This window comes from Calypte anna, chromosome 2 (assembly GCF_003957555.1).
Source record: "Calypte anna isolate BGI_N300 chromosome 2, bCalAnn1_v1.p, whole genome shotgun sequence".
Taxonomy (NCBI): Eukaryota; Metazoa; Chordata; class Aves; order Apodiformes; family Trochilidae; genus Calypte; species Calypte anna.
In genome coordinates, this window is record NC_044245.1 from 60,466,268 (window position 1) to 60,485,854 (window position 19,587).

Sequence of the window (19,587 nt, forward strand, 5' to 3'; positions counted from 1 at the left end):
GTCCTTAGGTTTGTGGTCCGCTCCAACCACTAAGCCATGACACTCTGCAATCTCTAAGTTGACGGAACATGCAGAGGAGAGAGGGTGGCCTGCATCCCAAGGAAAGGGGATCCTCTTCTTTCAGCAAAGAGTAAGGTCAAGCTTTTTCCCAGCCTTCCTTTTATAACCTCTCACATTCAGACAGGAAGTGGCTCTTCCTAGTCTTGAAGTTACCTTTTAAATGCACTAATGCTTCTTCCTTGGGCTTTTGTTCAGAGAAAGGCATCTAGCTTTCCTACCCAGCAAACCTGTTAATGACTTCCCTTGAAGGCTGCTGCCCAAGGCAAAGGCTTGAAAAACACAGAGGATGGGTGAAATGGGAACAGGGTGAGGAGAGCAAAAACCAAAAATTCACTGAAGGAAAACGTAGCTAGGAGTTCAGCAGGCAGATTTGTTAGAGGTGTTTTCCTTTGCGACCCCATCCACTGCTGTGCTCTCTTGTCCAGGTCAGTCTGCTGAACAAGAATGTGCTGAAAGCAAGAGACTGGGACAGGGTATTGTTTAATGCCTTAAGGCATTATTTAATAGCTCATCTTAAACATGACAGCGTTGACATATGAACAACCTACACCTGTCAGCAATGGCACAGAACATTCTGTTGTGCTCTGCCATTTCTCCGGTGCGTATGTTTGGAAAACAGAAACAAATACTGTCCCATCAGAAACTTCAGCCTAAAATCAAGGTTTAGGCTTTCTTTTTTAAGAAACAGCTTGACACTGAAACAGAGGTGCAAAAGCAACATGATAAATAAACAAAACAGGTTTTAAATAAGTTTCTAAGTCTGTTCTCTAATGAAAGCTATTTTTTTAACATTCAGTTTTATGTCTATAAATACATAGTACAAAATGCAAGTTTACAAGCCATTTTTTTCTGAGTTAGTGCCATCTGAAGTTTTTAGTATCAACGTTCCGCCAATATAAAATGCATGTATTTAAAAGCAATAATATTAAGTATTTACATAAAAAGTCACAGTGTTTGAAGTTATAAATTAGTAACAGCACAGACAAAAATGCATATATGGTGACATAAATTAAGTCAACAGCTTTACATATGAGGATATCTATAATATTATACAAACAAAATATATAAGATTGTAGAACTTGTAGTTGCTCATCTTTGTCACTCTGGCATCTGAGTAGTCCCAGTGCAGTAAAAAAGCTACTTTATGGGGGTCACTCATATGCTGAAACTCAGGTGCACAAAAACTACCTTAATGAAACAGCTCCTGACTTGATCAGACCCCACAGAAAACTTGGTGTGAATGAATGTGTTATAACAGTTTTATTCTTGTGAGTTGAGATACTGTTGGCACTCAAGGTCTCTGTTCATTTCTGGAGATCCAGGAATTTTTTTTCCAGTTTTTGGGTAGACACACCAGCATCCAGCAGACTCTCCATCCAGTGAAGTTGTACACTAGAATATTATTAACAGAACAAAACCCACAATAAGTAACTGCAAGCAGAAGATTACCTGTGAGATACTGCAAGCAGAAGTGTTGGATGGAACTAGGATCAAAAGGTGGCAATCTGTTGTGCACAGACTTTTTGAATGCAGGGCCCTGCTCTGACCACTTTTTTAGGGAGCCAAGCTCAGCTACCACAACAGCAACTTCAGATTTAAAACAGTAATATCTTCCAGCATGAAAAGCAAAGGAAGGCAGAATAAATGAGCTGGTGAGAGCAATGACTGAATGGTTTAGCTCATTAGGGAAGGAAGCAAATAGGGTAGCTTTTTTCTTGGGGAGGGGGTTATACAGATTTCCCTTTGTGCCTGATTAGATCCCAGGTGTTTGTGAGTCACAGAGGTCACTCCAAAAACAAGGAGTCTCAGTGACACAGATTTATGCAGACCTACTAAATTTGTGTGCATAACCTGTGGTTACAAGGGTGGGGCTTGAGGTCTGGAGTCTTAGCTAGGTTTGCAGATGACTCTCAGTGTAGCTTGCAGTGGCTTTTTTTTTTAGGCTATAATAGAAATAAGCATATAACATAATCCATAGGCTGCAAAAATCAGTATTTTGGTTTTACTTTCAGGAGGCTAGTTTTGCTCAAGAAGGATTTTTCAGTGTGAGATTTTCATTTCCTGAGAGCCTCCATTCTCCCTAATTACTATTCTATATCCAATGGGCTTTGCAAGCAGTATGCTGGATATTAGGAATTAATGGGAATATGCTAACAAAGCAGGTACCTGGAGCTTGATTTGGTCTGGGAACAGACAGGGTTAAAATACTTTGGGAAAAGTTTTGTATGCACCTGTTCTGTGAATGGAAAAGGATTCCTTGCTGCCTGCCCACAGCATGCAGCTCTTTTAAGAGAAAGACAAATCATCTGCTCCCACTACTGTCACCATTCTTACAACCTACTTTTCCAGCAGCTACAAAGTCATGAGTCTGGGAGCAGAGGCCTATGAAAGGGTTGGCTTTGTCACGCCAGTCACAGCACAGCTGTGAAAGGGACCTGGGAGTCTGGATTGACAGGAAGCTGAACAGGAGCCAGCAGTGTGCCCAGGTGGCCAAGAAGGCCAATGGCATCCTGGCCTGTATCAGGAACAGTGTGGCCAGCAGGTCCAGGGAAGGGATTCTGCCCCTGTACTCAGCCCTGGTGAGGCCACAGCTTGAGTTCTGTGTCCAGTTCTGGGCCCCTCAGTTCAGGAAAGAAATTGAGGTCCTGGAGCAGATCCAGAGAAGAGCAAGGAGGCTGTGAAGGGATCCAGCACAGATCCTATAAGGAGAGGCTGAGAGAGCTGGGGGTGTTCAGCCTGGAGAAGAGGCAGCTCAGGGGAGACCTCATCACTCTCTACAACTCCCTGAAAGGAGGGGGTAGCCAGGGGGGGGTCGGTCTCTTTTCCCAGGCAACTCTTGGTAAGACAAGAGGGCATGGAGTTAAGCTCTGCCAGGGGAGGTTTAGGTTGGATATTAGGAAGCAATTCTTTACAGAGAGGGTGATCAGGCATTGGAATGGGCTGCCCAGGGAGGTGGTGGATTCTCCATCCCTGGAGGTTTTTAAGAAGAGACTGGATGTGGCACTCAGTGCCATGGTCTGGGAACCACAGTGGTAGTGAGTGGATCAGGGGTTTGACTTGGTGATCTTAGAGGCCCTTTCCAACCTGGATGATTCTGTGACTCTGAGCAAACAGGGGGAAAGACACACACATACCTGTTTGCTTTGGTAAAATCCATTCTTGTTGCAGTTGGGCAAGTAGAATTTGTAAATCTCCCCACCACTTCTCTGCTGTGCCTTTGCCAATTTATACAGGGCTTTGTAGAGTTCCTTCTGGCAAGGTCCCTGCAGGAAATACCACTATTGTCAATATGAAAATCACAAAGAAACCAGACAAACAAAAAGTGATCAGTATAAAGCTAGACAAAAAGCTGAAAATGCTTAGTCATAAAATCTGCACCAGGCTGCAAGTAGTCTTTACTTGTTTTAGTAGAAGCAGAGACAGAAGGCATTTAGGCCTTTGTTTTTGTTCTTTCAGGTATTTTCTGTCCTCAGAAACAAGGATTTAAGTCCTTAAATTGTCACACAAGGAAATTTAACCTGTACTGAGTAACAACATTACTGCTCAGAGGCTACAATCTCTCCTATTATGGGAAGGTGCATGCTAGCAGGCTGGTGTACGTGAGACTGGACACGTTTTCTGGGTTGCCATGACCCTACGTTCTGTTGATGTATGGAGAATAGGTGCAAGACATATATAGAAGGTGCAAGTACAAACATCTGAATGTTTGTTATCTTTTGCACAGCTGTTGCCAAAGCAGAATACAGAGCACCTCTGTGGCTCTGAGACCCAAAACCAAAATGCTTGGAACTGAGGATGAAGAACTGTTTGCAATATTCACTGTTTTCACAATTGGCTCACTTCCTTTTTCAAAGTCACAACTGCCATGTATTAGTTGTATCTAGAGTGTTTAAATGAGTGAACAAATACATTTATTTTAGAGTGAAAAATAATCACACCCTCTGCTTTTGCAAGACCTCCCAGTGTCAGCCCCTCACATAAGCAGTCCTATTCAAGTCAAGTTGCTTTTTGTTTCATTTTGTCTGTGGTCATCATTAAACTGGGATTCTGTGATGCCCAATTCTAATTCAGCTCTGTGCCACATGTGTGCTTCACTGGTGCCCTCAAGTGGGACACAGACATGTTTGCAAAGTCCCTATGCCCCCATTACCCACTGCCATTTTATATGTTGAAGGCAAAAGCTGACTTTACTGACCCTTCTGGTCACCTAATAGTCTCTTGTGATCAGAAAGGAACATGTTTTGGTTTGCCTGGGCATTTGATTAAGTACTGCATGAGAGGGCTCCCTTTTATTTCCGTGAGAACTGGACCAGTGAAAAATGTTTGTAATTTTTATCTTATTGTATTTTTAACCAAACCACAAAAGGAATCCAAGAATTTAACATGGCCTCCTGGAAATAAAGGGCCCATGTTATAACCTGATACTAAATGCAAAGAAAGATTCAGCCTCTGCACACAGTCCGTATGGAACATCTCTGATGCACACCTATTTTTATTGCCTATTTTATTGGCCTATTGCCATTTTGCCTCAATTGCCATTTCTCAAGCATCTGCTAAAGGCATTCCAAAAGCCTGCTTGCTAAGTACCCAAAATAAGCCCATCTCAGTGCTGCTGCTAGAATTTTGTGCTCGTTTTCTTTTTATATTATGGATTAATAGCATCTACTGAAATGGTGTCTGAAACATTTGCAAAGAAAACCCACCTGCTCTTTCCATTTCTTGAGTTCAGATATTCTCTTTGCTTTCATGTTTTCATATGCAGTAATGGCATTCCAGGGGATGGGTTTGTCCTGGCCTATCAGGAACATCAACTGATAGTTCAGCAGCTGATCCTGTGTGATTTCAGTGCTCTCCAAAGGCATACCTTCAGGTTCAATAGAGTCTAGAAAGAATATTATGGTGAACATCTTCAGTAAACTCTTGCATTTATGTCTCCAGTTTAAAAAAAAATAAAGAAAAAAAAGGAGAAGACAAGAAGAATAAGTAATATCAATTATTGATATCAAATACCAAGAGAGATCTATTGCAATAGCACTTGAAGGATTAATAAATTGCATGTGCAGCACAGCAAAATACACTTGTCATAAATTCATATAACTACGCATCAGCTGTTGGTTATTTTGTGACCTTTCAAAATCACTCCAATCACAAAGCTGAAGCTGCAGCCAATCTGTTACAAATCAAAAGGCTTTCTTGAACACAGTGGGTTATAGAGTTTTTGCTACCTGAGGAAAGACTGGAGTTAAATTTGTAAAGAAATCATTTTTTTTGCCAGCATGTTGTGTTTTAGTTTTTATTCTGGAGAGGAACTTGTCCAGATCTGATCTCATGGCTTCTTGTACTTTGTTCTGTGGCTTCCCTCACATAAATTCACAGGAGCCAGCAGTAGCTCAAGGTGGCCTCCAGCGGATCAGAGAGCTAGAGCATGGCAGAAACTCTTTGGATCTACCTGATCATTCGAGTGCCTAACTCAGCACATCTGAACTCTCCCACTGGAAGCAACAGAAGCTCTTTGTGATTGCGGGGACCCATAGTGAGATGAAAGTTTGAAATGCATCTGAATAAGCTGTTGAATCAAGGTTGTAAAGAATCATTGAAAGGACCAAGAAGAGCTTAGGTTTTTTTCCCTTTGACAATGTTTAAGAAAAAAACAGCAGTGGAAAATTAAGGAAGGGAAGAAAGAAATAATAGAAAAAACCCCAAAGAGTAGAATCAAATTAAGTAGTAGACCTGTAGGAGGCAAGTAACTGCAGGAGGCTGAAACACTTAGCTTAGTCACTGTTCTCTCCCCCTCCCCCATCCTCAAGTACAAGTCAAACTCCACTTACTGCCACCAATGGCCATTAGTATTTTGAGTCAACAATGATTATTTTTGTAATGCTACTGAGTTACCTTAATCACTACTGCATGAACACAGCAGTAACGGTGGTGAAAATAATAAACTTAAAAATAATGAAATAACACAGAAGTTTCTGATTGTCGAATAACACAAGATGCTTGGTATGTCTTTTTGCTAAAAGTTAGTTTGGGTAGCATTGCACTTCAGATACATTTTATTCTTGAAACGAAGAAAGGCACAACGCCCGTTTAGGTCCTTTCCATTATCATGGCTTTTGGAGACAGCCATAAACAAAGTCTGCAAAACATTTGTCCTACTCACTGTTTACCACTAAAGTAAAACTATAGCTTCCCAGAGATCTTACTCCGATTATTCTGCATCCTCCCCTTACTACGCTTTAAGAGGCTTCCGACTTGCTGCCAGTGATGCAACAGTTTGCTGCAAACATCTCGTCTTCACGCCGGGATGTCTCCCACGTGGCAGACGTCAGAGCACGTTTTACTGGCAAACGCAGGAAAACCTTCCCTATTTTTCAAACGCCTGCCTCGCTTTCCTCATTTTTCCAACCTCGTGACGGCCGCTGCCCGCACTGCCTGGCCCCAGGTGCATCCCGCCCGTCGAGCCCTCGTCCCCCTGCCCCGGGGCCTCCACCGCAACACCGCGGCGGCGCGGAGCCAGCTCCCCATCCCGGCGGCGCGGAGCCGGGACGCAACGGCGCAGTACCTGCCGGCTCCGCCGTCCGCATCCCTCCTGCCTCTCCGGCGGGCAGGCACGTCCCTTGCCCCTGGATGAGGGCGGAGAGGGGCCGGGGCTCTCCGGCGGGGACGTGGCAGCGGAGCCCCTGGCGGCAGCGGGCCGTGTAGACCCCGCACGGCTGTCCCGGCCCCAGGGCGCAGGTCTGGCAGCAGCCGCAGCCGGGCTGTCGGGACATCTCCGGGCAGCCGGGAGCGACGGTCGGGCAGAGGGTGAGCTGCTCCGGGGTGCAGGGAGCGCAGCGCAGTGGGTGCAGGGCCGCCCCGGCGGCGATGCGTGGGCCCAGGAGCGCCGGCAGCAGCAGGGACGGGAGCCAGCAGCGGCGCAGCAGAGCCCCCAGGCTACTCATGTCGCCGATAAGGAGGGACCACGGAAAGGGGCAGCTGAGGAGCGAGAGGCAGTTTACATGCATTCAGCTCGCCCGGGACATTTATACAGCGCTTTGCCTGACTATTAATCTTTAACCCCGAGTTAACTATTATCTGAACAGAAAGGGCTGGCGAAGCATCATTTCACTGATGGTTCCAGTCCCTGGCCACTCTTCCCCTCCCCTTTCACTTTCCCCCTTTTATCTTTTTTCTTTCCTCCAGTCATCACGCAGGAATGCTTTTATTCCCTCACCCCCACGTCTGTGCGCTGGCACAGTTAACAGGGGAAATGCGGCAGAAGTGGAGGGGAAAGGGGCATAGGGGAATTGATAAGGTGGGGTATCGACCCCCCTCCCCTTTTGCCTATCATCAATGTCTACGGTTTGCCGTTCTTGACGTTTGATTAAAATGTACATGTTTTTTTTAAAAAATAAAACTGGGTGTCGGAGTGGAAGGAAGGGGAGGAGGGATATCCCACTGAAATTGAAGCAACTGGTTTCATTTTCCCACAGCAACATATGTAAGAAGAAACTCATATTTAATTTTCACCATGTGGTTGCAGGGTAGGAGGACAGTGACATACCAAAGAGAATGAGTACTAAGGGCAACAAAGGATTCAGGATCCTGTAAAGGCTGCACACATGCACGTAGGAGTCCTTGCATCAGCCTCCGGGAGGGGCTGCACAGTCCAAGCTGGAAGGACCCTGGCATCGATTTTGCTGCTGTTGCTGAGATGATTATCAGCCCTCAAAACATGCACTTGCAGGAAAACGGTGTTTACCAAACAGACCATAAATAAATGTGGTATCAGCTTTCCTGTCAATCCTGTTACCCTCTCTATCTCCTCTTGTATCACCTGGAGAAAACCAATAAATATCTTTTCCTCCTTTACATGCAACAGCTGTCATCACAATAAAAGTGAAGTATTCTAACTTTGCTGTGCTGAACAGATTGTTTTAGCCTGGAACTTGCAGTTTGTACTGAGCCTTAAATAGCAAATTCCACTGCCAGGTCATCTGATGTAGCATAATTTTTGTTTGATTGATGTCTTTTTTAGCTTTTGTAAATGCACCAGTTCTGTGAAAGAAAGTGAAACAGAACTTAAGAGCATTGTTTAATATTCTATTATTCATTCTTCTTTTTCTGGTGTTGATGACACCATTTAGAATGGTGTCATTTAGAATGCAGCTCATTTCTAACCCCCTAATAACTAATTTAATAAAAGTATTCTGATTACTGCAGAGTTCTACAACTGGTCGCATTTCCAGTTAACTACAACATGAAATTTTAAATTTTTTTTTTAAATTCAGGTTGTTTTAGGTATCTATCAGGATACACAGAAGATGACAGTTCCTAAAACAAGCCAGCATTTTTTCTGCAGTTCTTCTGTCTTTAAAAAAAAAAGAAAAAAGGATGTGAATGGAGAGGAAACAGTTTCTAATTACAGATGCGAGAAAAAAAATTACTTATCCCCATCACGATTAAGTAACTAGATAAAGAAAGACACTTAATGGAGAAGAGAATCATTGTCTGACATTCCTATGTCACAAAACTTACATTAGTTTCAGATGAAACTCGTTCTTCAAAGCCACCATCATGTTTTCATGTCTTGGGCATATTTTTTCTTTCTGTGGGGCAGCTGGTAGTATCTGAAATGTGCAGACAATTTCTAAGAACTAAGAGCCTTTTAGAAAGCTTTTTTTAAAACTGTACCCAGTAAAAAAAAAAATTTATATATATATATGTAAACTAAAAAACATCCAGAGATTCTAAAACATTTTGGAGGTCTTTTTGTTCTGTTTATAGTTGAAGGTCAACTCTAAATGATGGCCCAGCCTTTTCTCCCTTGCTGTCTTTTGTACAGTTAAACAGAAAACTTAATACTCTTCTAAAGACGACTTTTTGAGCAGATGCTCTTCTACACAAAAAATAAGACCTTTAAAAATCAGTCCCTTCATATTTAATTTACATAAATGCAATGAACATATATTAGAATAGGTTATGATAACTTTGGGCAGTACTTTTGTACAGGCCATGGGACATCAATGAAGTGAAAATAGTGTATATGTTTAGGCTGTGTTTGATGTAATACTACAACTCATCTATCAATCTCCATCTCTGACTACAACGTTACTTTAAAGAACATAAATAAGAGTCAGGAGCTTAAAACATCCATGAAGTAAAATAGTGTTTACTTAAGACTTTTGATGGTGATTTTAAGGTGTTTCAACTGTTGCCCTCTAAATTAGAACCATTTTTCAAAAGACACCACGTGAATCCTAGGCAAGGGCTACTTTTCAACAAGAATTTTCTCATTGGCTTCTTAATAGTTTTTAGCCAATTATCTATTTTTTTAATGGTTTTTGGTTGGTTGGCTGCTTGGCTTTTTGTCTTTAAAGCCACATGTAGTGACTCATAGAACATAAAGTTTTATGGAAGCTTCTGTAGAAGTAATCTTATCCTGTTTTCACCAAAATTCAAGTGACTTGCTAAATACTTTCTTGCTGGATCTGCTTCTCTGCGTATGCTTTAAAAAACCAAAACAACCAGTGGAATATCCTTTTTTTTTTATTATTTAGGTAAGAAATTAATCCTTCATTGAGGATCTTCCTGTAAGATTAACATGGAAAACTACTATGTGATATACACAGAGGTCCCTTCAAGCCTATATTATTCTATAATTCTATGATACATATATTGCATTAAGCATATGAAGAGAAACAGCTATGATAGATTTTTTTTTTAAAGATAGCCTTCTCTGTCATTTACATATTATCTAAAAAGCTTTATTTTACCTATATAGATAATTAGAGGGGTTTTTTTTATTCAAGTAAATAACAATGCTTGGGTTATTGATGAATAATTAGATTCAAGCATTTATTGGTTGACAGTTTTCCCTTTGTGGCAATGACATTTATGCCATTCAGTATTCTTTTTTTATTTGGGTTAGGTGAACATGACATTTAGAATAAGATTCTGGATTCAGATAATGGGCTGCTCTAAGCTTTCACTCCTTTAATACTCTCTTAACTTTTGCAAACTGACTTTTGCTATTTCCCCCCCCCCCCCCCAATTAATTTTTCAACAATGTGGAAAGCATTTGAGAAGTACCCCAAACTGCAGAAATTCTAGAAAGAGAAGTGAGAGGCTGTCCCATGGCAAGTTTAGATAGGGAAGCCTATGGGTTATCAGGTTCAAAAGAAGAGAGGAAAAAGTAATTTATTTCCTTGGTGGCACCCAAAGTGTTTGGGCACTGAGTAAAAGACCTTGTTCACAATGTTGAACATGAATAGAGAAGCCAGATGATTATTTATTAAAATCTGTTGAGCTCTTCTGGAAAGAAAAGTTAAAAAGTCATCCTTTAGTCAGCCTACAGTGAACCAGCTCCTCCCGTGGATCACTCCCATGCGCCTTGTAGTGATGGCACGTGTGAGTTTGTGAGCAGGAGAAATAATCCAGAAAACACTTGGATGCGAGAAAAGGCTCAAAGCAAGTAGCAGGTTGTGAGTTCCTATGTGGAAAGTTAATATAAAGAAGCTTCTGCTTCTCTGTCTAGTTGGTTTAGTGGTCAGGGCATACCCAAATCCAGAGAATCACTCTCTGTTACTCCCCTCCACCCTCCCAGGGAAAGACAAAAGGGGAATAAGGAAGACAGCCTTAAAGGTTGGAACTCTTAACAGGTTTACTGAAGCAGGGAAGGGATTGTAACACATGGAACGAGGAAAAAGTCTATATAAAAACCTGATCTCGATGATCACTGATATGTGTCCCAGGGTCTTTTGTGGCAGGGCCAACTCAGGAGAGGGATTCACAGCTCTTCCCAGCATCTGAAGGATTCAGATTCTGCAGAGCATGTGCTGAGGTGATGGAAAAGCAGAAGTCTCTCTCCGAGATTTCTGAGTGCAGAGAAGCAGCAGGGAAGAAGGGAGCAGGAAGAGGTGGGAGGGGGTGCTGGTCCTGGCTTTTACAGACTATGACAGGAAATGGGAGGGAATATTGGCCCTTCTTCGCTCTTCCCTCCTCATCCCTCAGGGGTCTGATACATCCTCTCTTTAGGTCCTTGTATTGATACCACAAAATCAGCCCACGCCTCAAACCATTAGCATTCTGCTCAAGTCAGCATTACTAAACCCAGGTAAGTGTATTCCCCAGGACCACCATGGACATAAAGGCTTTTCAGTGCTTACAGCAGTGAGCTATTGCTAGATTTTGAAAATATGAAGCCTTTGGCACTGGCTCCACACACTTAAACTGGCATCAGCTGTTTAAATCTCTTTGTATTACTCTGCCACTGTGTCTCTCCAGGCTCAGTAGCACAAAAGAGCACTGCCTTGCAAGTAGTTCCCCTTTCCTAGTCCCTGGGGGCTGTAGGCACCAATAACACTCCAGCCTTCACCACCGTTAGGTTTACCTTGCTAAGTGAATGCTGATAGCTTATGCTGATAAAGGAAAAGGTAAATTCCCCAGAGATTTATTCTAAAAGCTATTTAAATATAGTAGGGCCTGAATTCGTATTAACTCCCTGAAAGGAGGTTGTAGCCAGGGGGGGGTTGGTCTCTTTTCCCAGGCAACTCTCATCAAGACAAGAGGGCACGGTCTCAAGTTGTGCCAGGGGAGGTTTAGGTTGGATATTAGAAAGAATTTCTTTATGGAGAGAGTGATCAGACATTGGAATGGGCTGCCCAGGGAAGTAGTGGATTCTCCATCCCTGGAGATATTTAAAAAGAGACTGGATGTGGCACTCAGTGCCATGGTCTAGCAACCACAACGGTGGTTCAAGGGTTGGACTTGAGGATCTCTGAGGTCTCTTCAAACCCAGCCAATTCTATGATTCTACGATTCTAAGTCATCTCATGTGAAGAATATTTTGAGGCAGTAATAGAAGGCAACTGCTCACTTCAGAGTCTGGCTCTGTCACATCACAGCCAGGATGCACATGAAGCTCCCCTTTCTTCCTTATACTTGTACATGGCTTTTTCCACAGTCCTGTTCCAAAGAGAAAAGTAGGTAGTCCTGTTGAAGAAAAAGTGACATGCAGCCCCAGGCTATGGGTATCAGTTGCAGATAGTTACACAACTTAGAGGAACGTGAGACAACTGCTGACAATAATTAATTTTATGTTGATTTGTAGCTCATCAAATGCAACAGTGGATACTCTCACAGCTGAGAGGCTGGAGTTTTGAAGAAGCTTTTTGTTAACAAACCAATTGAGCCCCTGACTGCTTCAATTCCTGCACTTTTCTTCCAAGGTTTCATGGAGGCTTTTCTCTTTCATGACTAAGTTTGGCTGTTAGTACTAGAATCTAAAATGCTGTTCTTTCATCTTTTCACCCTTTAAAAAAATTCTATTAAAACCAGGAATGAGTCATAGGACCCACATTACGGTAGAGTCAAGAAGTTCTCTGTTTATCCATCTTATTCTTTGGGAAGCCAAAACTCGGGGATAAACATGCCTGAACTGTGCCTGCTACAGGAACAGAGGCTGGGCTGCAGGCAGAGGAGAAGGCAGAAGGCTGAAGTTCCCATCAACAGAGCAAGAGGGCTGTTGCTGACAGCAAAATGATATTTTTATTAAACCTACTAAAACAGGAGGGCATATTCCTTTGAATCATATACAACTGTGTTGCACATTTAGGGTATTCACTTCTGCACTGGTTCTTTCAAAAATAAAATAGTTTTCGCATCTAGAGAAAATCTGTCCCTGCCATTTGTCCTGGGGCATTTCTCATTTCAACAATATCATTGGTATTAATTTTAATAGTAATATTTTTCCTAGTAATACCAAGAGTATTTTTTTAGGTTTTATAGCCTCTACTATTTCCCAAGAGGATGAGAGATGCAAGTCCGGGACTTCAGTCAGTTCTACAGATCTTGAGGCATACACAGAGAATTGAAACCAGGTCAGCTGCTGCAGGAATCCAGGGTTGCCTGACCTATTCATATATGATCACCATTGAATTTGTGTCTGGTGGTTATTAAGTATGAAAGATTTTGATGTTCACTGCAGACTTAATTTACACATATTTACTATTTTCAGTCTCACAGCAGGAGATCCACAGTGAGGTACAGGAAAATTCACACTGGCCAGAGGAGCAAAGATGCTCAGAGATGCTGGTCTTTGCCTGGGACGGCTGCATCTTTTGGTGTGATGGGGAGCAGGGCTTGCTTTATGGGGGAAGAGGTAGGAGAATAACATAAAGACAAAGTAACTGTGAGACACAACAACCTTGTTCAGGCAGATCACCCTGTGTGTCACCTGCTCTTGGGCAAATACACCTCAGCAAGCATTTTAGAGAAAACTGAAACTTCTAACTCTACTTGTCAGCAGTTTTAAGGCTCCTTGAAGGAGATTACATTTTGCAAATAGAGAAGTGAAGGGATTAATCCAACCTGTTATTATACCAAAATCACACTGGAGATAAGATTGAATGTCACATGGGTATTTGCTTGACCTACTGTATAAATCGTATCTGTTATCAAACACAGAGATCAGTCAGGCTTACTGGATCCAAAAAAAAAAAAAAAAAAAGAAAATCAGTGTAATTAATGTATAATGAAACAAAGCAAAAAGCCAAGATTAGGTTGTCAAGACACTTTGTTACAGATAAAAGCAGAGTGCCTGTCTTTACCAATAGGAATCTGACTGCATTCAATAAATCACAGTGATCTTGCCTTCTGTAGCAAAGCCACATGGAAAAGAATAAACCTTCAAGTGACCCACAGTGTGTGACCCATCCACCACAGTGGTGATGGGTTAGTTGCAAAAAGCAAGAAAGACACAAGAATTATTAGATGTCTCAAAAACTTTTCTTTCATGAAATCTGGTTAATTGAGCTGTTGTAGAAATGCTTATATGGATAACTATACAAGTGTGACTAATTTTATTTTTATTGTTGCTGTTGTTATTATGATTGGTGACTAGTTGACCATGACCTGGTGAACATGACAGAAGACACACCCCTGCCAACACCACCTTCTTTTCCATTTTTTACATTTTTCATAACTAGCACTTTTTCCCCCTTCTGATTTGATAGTTTTCTCAAAGATATCTACATAGTGAAAACATGTTCTGCAGAATTAATAAGTGCCCACAAAAAAAACCCCAAAAAACAAAACATCTTTTAAAAAAATCAGTCTTATTTTCCTTCAACTCCATTGATTTTGCATTCTGAGAAGCTGGAATGGCCAACTGACCTTACAGGTGTTTTTGCTACTGTGTTTTTGCTTGCCTTCTTTATATCTTCTCCAGGTGTAGTCATCACAGTGTTTTCATTTTGCTGGTGTCATGTAAGGCTTTGCTCTGTGCTTTATTTTCTTTAATTGATTTTTTATTGTCACCACATTGTGTTAAAAAAACCCCCCACCTTCTACTGAATATACTAGTCAAGATCAGGATACACTATTTGTATGCCTGAATCATAAATGTTATGATATGATTTACAGTCCTACAGTCTCAAAGGACTTTTCAGCTAGTCAGGATCATTAAGGATGCCAAACAGCACTTCTTTCTTCACCATCCCAGTTCTGCCCTTTCTCCTCTCTAGCACAGTCACAATTATAACACGTCCACATTAGTATAAGTATTCTAGTTGAATTTTTGATAGCAATTGTAAGCCTTCCATGTAGCTGTATCAGCTTCCTCCTGTGATGGCAAAACCTGTTGCTGTTGGGGAGTTATGTGCAGGTTTTGGCTTTTTGTGTGTGTGTGTTTTGTTTGGTTTTTAAATTATTTTTATTTAGAGAGGTGTAACAAGTGGGAAAGCACCCATTTCTTTTGGGACATGAATACTCTCATGGTGCACAAATTATTGCATGCTGTATGATACAATAAATTGCTTGGTGCTCTCTTGGCTAGGAAGTATACTTTGAAACCCATTTTACCTAGGCATCTTTACCTAGGCTTCTTCTGGATCCAGCTCCTCTCCCAGTAAATTTGTCAGCAGTAATGCCCATACATTCATTCCTATATCCTACCACCTTTCCATATTAGAAAGTGGGATTTTCTAGGCAAAGAACCTTTCTAGGCAAAGAACCCTTGTTTTCTTATCCTAGAGGTATAAAATATTTCTTTTCTCCTTTCATGGCTGCATCTCCTCTCTAGGAGAAGATGTAAGATGTAAGCTTTAGAAGGCTGACAGTATTTGCCAGTAGAAGAGGGTCACTACAAGGAACAAAACTAGTTGTATGAAGAGCTTAAAGTAGAAGCCAGTTAGAAGAGGATATGTAGAGCTAGGAAAGGCCAAAAGGATGAAATGGAGGAAATAATAGGGATCAAAACGGCAGCAACAATAAGAAGCAGAAAAGGCATGATTTCCTTCTTGCTTTTTTAACTCTCTGGGTGCAACCAAGGGTACTTCCTCCCCCCTTTTCTCTCCATTTCTTTAATAAAAATTAATTAAAACAGAAAAGATCCTATAAAACCCCAAAGACATAAATACCATGAATACAACGCAGTCTGTGACCCATCATACAAGTTCATTCTCCCTTTATAATGGATACTTATGGAAAATAGAAAAGCTTTGACAGGTAATGCTTAAAAAGCTTGATTTCCCAGTGAGTCTAGAGACAGTGGCTACTGCTTTGCTACCTAGAATGCTTGGTTTCAAGGTTCTGTTTCAGATGAGAAATAGAACTGAAATGGTGCTAGGATTAGTCAAAACTTCAGTATGGTTTTTTTTCATTTTTTTCCTAGTAAGACAGAAATGTTGAGCAGTGAGCTTTTTTAATAGGCATTGTGGATTGCAACAGCAGGTGGAACTAAGGGAAAATTCTGTGCTTGTACATCTTATAGAACAAACCACACTGGAATACAGGTCAATGACACTGCTGTGCAATGTATGACATAGAGTTTTGTCCATAGCAGGAACATGTGACTGTGTTGTGATTTGGAGAAAAAAAAACAAACTGTTTTATTTAAGAGTTTTCCAGTTTTCCTAGTTATCTTAGAATTATTCAGCTATGATCAGCAAAAAAGTAACTTAGTTACCAGTTTTCTGTTATTTAAATCTGAATATGTTACCTCCATGTGTTAAACATCTCTCTCTTCAATCTGGCCTCCTGCAGAAGCACTGGAGCTGGGCAGAGCAATCCCAGCTCTGTCAAAAAGGAATGTTACCATTGCTTCAGTGGGAAAAAGGCTGAGCTCATAAATTCAGGGTGAAGACAAGTCTGTCTTTTCCCTCTGTTCTCTTGGTAGTGTTTCTGTTTTTCTCCATCCAACAGCATGCTTAGCAACCACCAGCAGCTAGCTGGGTAATATCAGATACAAATGTACTGAACACAGTTGTCTAGATCAAGGTCATAGCTTATCTCCTAAAGGAAAAATACTGCCCTTAAAGAACACCCTTAGTGGGAAAGCTGTTCTGAACTTATGTGCTCAGTGCTGCATTTGAAAAGTAGGACAAGAGCAAGGCTCAAGAACCTGCTGTAACTCTTGACTCACATTTATCCGTGCAGAAAAAGGGTTTTTTATTTTACAAAACATGATGCCTTGGGAGTTCTCTCTTCATAAGAATGTGGTGTCTGTAGTCCCTAATCTTTTCTGGCCTCAATACCTGTGATCCATACTTAAGGATGCACTGGACTTTATGTCTTCCTTTAATTTGTTGGGTTTTTTCTGTTGGTTTTTGTTTTGTATTTTTTGTATTTTTTTTAACACTGTGTTGCTGTTGCAACATCAATATGCATAAAGAAACTTTGCCCATGAAGAGTAATTCACCATTGCTGCCACTGGGGGATTAACATGAGACAGCACTGAAACTGCATACTACTAATGGCTCTCCCGAAACCTATTTTTTTTCCAAAGTGTATGTATTTACTAGAACAGAAAACTAGCTGTACCATTAAATGTTAGTCTACTTGTGAGTAGACTCCCAAGTGTACTGGAGAAACAAATGAAAGTGCAAACTATGTAAATAAGTATTATGTTTAGGGGTTGCTTTTTTCAATTTGTCTCGGGATACACATGTATGAAAAGTGCAATAATAGCAGTGTAGTTTTATACATGTAGTTTCATATTCTCTTAACATTCTGTCTTTTAAAAATTACAGGCAAGGCTTTCTTCAGGAACATCATTCTTGAGGTGATGTGCAGTTTAGTACTACATAGGTTCAGCTGAAGTCTTCTGGTATTCTGACCTATAATTAACAATAGTATTTTTGATGTAGAGTATGAGGTACATTTCAGAAAATCCCTGAGGCACTAATTAATTCTACAAATATTCTCTCATTAAAAGTTATTAGAGCAGTATTATGAGTTTTGTAAATTCATGAGGACATAAATTACTGTGAGATAAATGCTTTAGTATTTTTTTTTTAACATTCCAAAGAGAGGAAATAATGGTTTCCAGAATCCTGAAAGTCCTTAAGTTTGTGTATCTGTCTGTCTGAAACAGCTTCAGGTCTTAAATGTTCCAAAGCAAAATCTGTCACCACACTGGGCAATTTCTTTCCCTTCACTGAGGAAAGTCTCTTCTATTTCACTGGCACCAACTAGTTCCAGGAATCTGGCAGGGTAGCAGCCTTGTTTTCTGGAGAAGTTTCCCAGCATTTACTGCATTCTCAATCTTGGAAAGTTTTCATTGCAGTTGGCACTAACCCAAAGACTTCTTACACGTTAAGTAGCCGTATTCCCTGGATCCCTCTTACATTTGATGTATCGTGAAGCAGGGCCTGAGAAGAACTTTCCCAGCAACCACATCCCTGGCCTGCTAAGAGCTGGAGCATGGTCCGCTTGGCTTAGTGGCACGGAGGGGCTCAACCTAAGTATAGAGTTATGAGAGGTGTGCCTGAATTTTGGCTGAAAACTGATATCTGGTATCAGAGGGGCAAGTAATCCAGCAATGAAGAGCAGGCATGGAAAAGAGAAGGCCTGTGTTTCTTATAAGGAAGAAAGGCACTAAAAGCTAGATTGTTGAAGACGTTAGATAGACACTTGTGAAGCCCAAGGAAATGTTTGGGCTCGGGCAGGAGGCAGGAGTGACTTTGAGAGGTGATTGGGAGAGAAAAAAGCAGAAGCAGTCTCAAGACTTTCTGAGACCAGGTTAAGAATCCTGAAGAAGGAACAAATGGAACTGGCTATCTAGGGAGGTACAAATAAACAAGAGACAGAACCGAGTCATTGGGATTAAGCATGGGGTCATGTGGCCAGACTAATCTGCACTTGTCCCAGGGGAAGAAAAGTGTTTTACGCAAACCTTGCACTTGCCTGATCTTAGTTCAGTCCCTGGGACAAATCACAGATGCTGATGCAATGTCTGCAAGCTCAAAGGCAATAGCAGCCCATCTGCAACCATGCCTATTTTATCTCAAAAGCAGCTTGGGATCTATATCAGCCAGGAGCCCCCTTGTTGCCAGAGGAACCTGTGGAGACCAAACAGCCCGGGTAATGCACACAAACAAATACCAGAACATTAACTAAACATCAAACCAAAGGAACATACCTTGGCTGGTGACCTGAGGGGCAACATCACCCCACTGCTTGGCTGTTGCAGAAAGTCAGATCTGAGGACATGGCTGCTCTCCTAAGAAACTCTGAAAAGTTTAATTTAGGTAAAACCACAACTGCACTCCTGTATTTTTGAGCATAACACAGTTGCTATTAGCCTCCCTCATAGCATCATCTTGGGCCATGCTTTTCTGACATCTCAGACATGAGATATTACAATTTTCAGTGTGTGAGAAGGAAATGAAAAAGATACCCTTGCCTGTTTCCTTAATTTGTTGATTCTTTTGAACAGGACCTATCTCCTTTGAAACAATTAGGTAGTGCCTCAGACAAGCTGCAAAACTAGTATAGCCAGGAAAGTGCATCTGCTAGAGCCACGAAAGTACAGGGATATGAATGTGCACATGGCAAATCTGTTCTGGGTCGCCGCTGCTGACACCCCATAGATTACTTGGAAGCGTTAAACTCTGCCTAAAAATTAAGTAATAGAGAGCAGTAGGAATTAACACGAGCATTACACTTCTTGTGTCACTTCTTGACTGGTGCTACAACAATTGGTGTGTGAGCTGAAGTGCAATTATGCCAATACAGCAGTCAGGGAGACAACCTTCTGCAGACTAGAGAAAACCAGAAAAACCAGCACTTAGGACCTCCAGTGTGACACATAGGTGCATCTGCAATCCAGGGCTGGGGCAAACTCATTTTGAACCAAAACAAGCCATTGTTAATTAGTAATCTTTAGAGGCAGACACCCCTCCTTGGTTCCTGGCAGTGCTTCCTCATCTCCCCGACTAGCAGCAAAAACATTCCCCATTGCATCAGTTTTGATTAATCTTTACATGAGGAGATTCTCCTTTGCCTAATCAATTACATTCTATGTGGCCACTAGGACTTTGTCACTTAAGGAACATCAGCAACCCTGGGAGGTTTGAGTGATACACATAAAAATACAGTTAGGAAGAGGACGAAGAATGATTCCCACACAAATTTCTCACTTCTTTATTTGTTCCAGGACTTCAGCCATTATAAATTAACAATCTCCTCTTAGATTTAAGAGGCAAAGAGGACAACAAAACAAACAAACAAACAATAAATTAAGTAATTTTGGAAAAAAAAGAGACA

At 41.4% G+C, this 19,587-nt stretch overlaps 1 protein-coding gene across 1 annotated transcript; it reads right to left on the reverse strand.

Moving 5' to 3' along the window:
• Nucleotides 1-534: 534 nt before the first annotated feature.
• IGFBP1 (insulin like growth factor binding protein 1) lies at nucleotides 535-7,072 on the reverse strand. Its single transcript, XM_030445763.1, has 4 exons — nucleotides 6,623-7,072; nucleotides 4,764-4,942; nucleotides 3,195-3,323; nucleotides 535-1,452 (listed from the first exon to the last, which is right to left on the reverse strand). Exons 1-4 carry the CDS (start codon nucleotides 7,062-7,064, stop codon nucleotides 1,321-1,323), a joined length of 882 nt encoding a protein of 293 aa, XP_030301623.1. The 5' UTR covers nucleotides 7,065-7,072; the 3' UTR covers nucleotides 535-1,320.
• Nucleotides 7,073-19,587: the final 12,515 nt, after the last annotated feature.

Excerpts from the sequence above, each read along its gene's own strand:
- IGFBP1 (XM_030445763.1), bottom strand. The coding sequence starts at position 7,064 with ATGCATGTAAACTGCCTCTCGCTCCTCAGCTGCCCCTTTCCGTGGTCC. Across the intron at positions 4,943-6,622 it reads GCGGACGGCGGAGCCGGCAG|ACTCTATTGAACCTGAAGGT; the intron begins GTACTGCGCCGT and ends TATTCTTTCTAG. Across the intron at positions 1,453-3,194 it reads GATTTTACCAAAGCAAACAG|TGTACAACTTCACTGGATGG; the intron begins GTATGTGTGTGT and ends ATAATATTCTAG.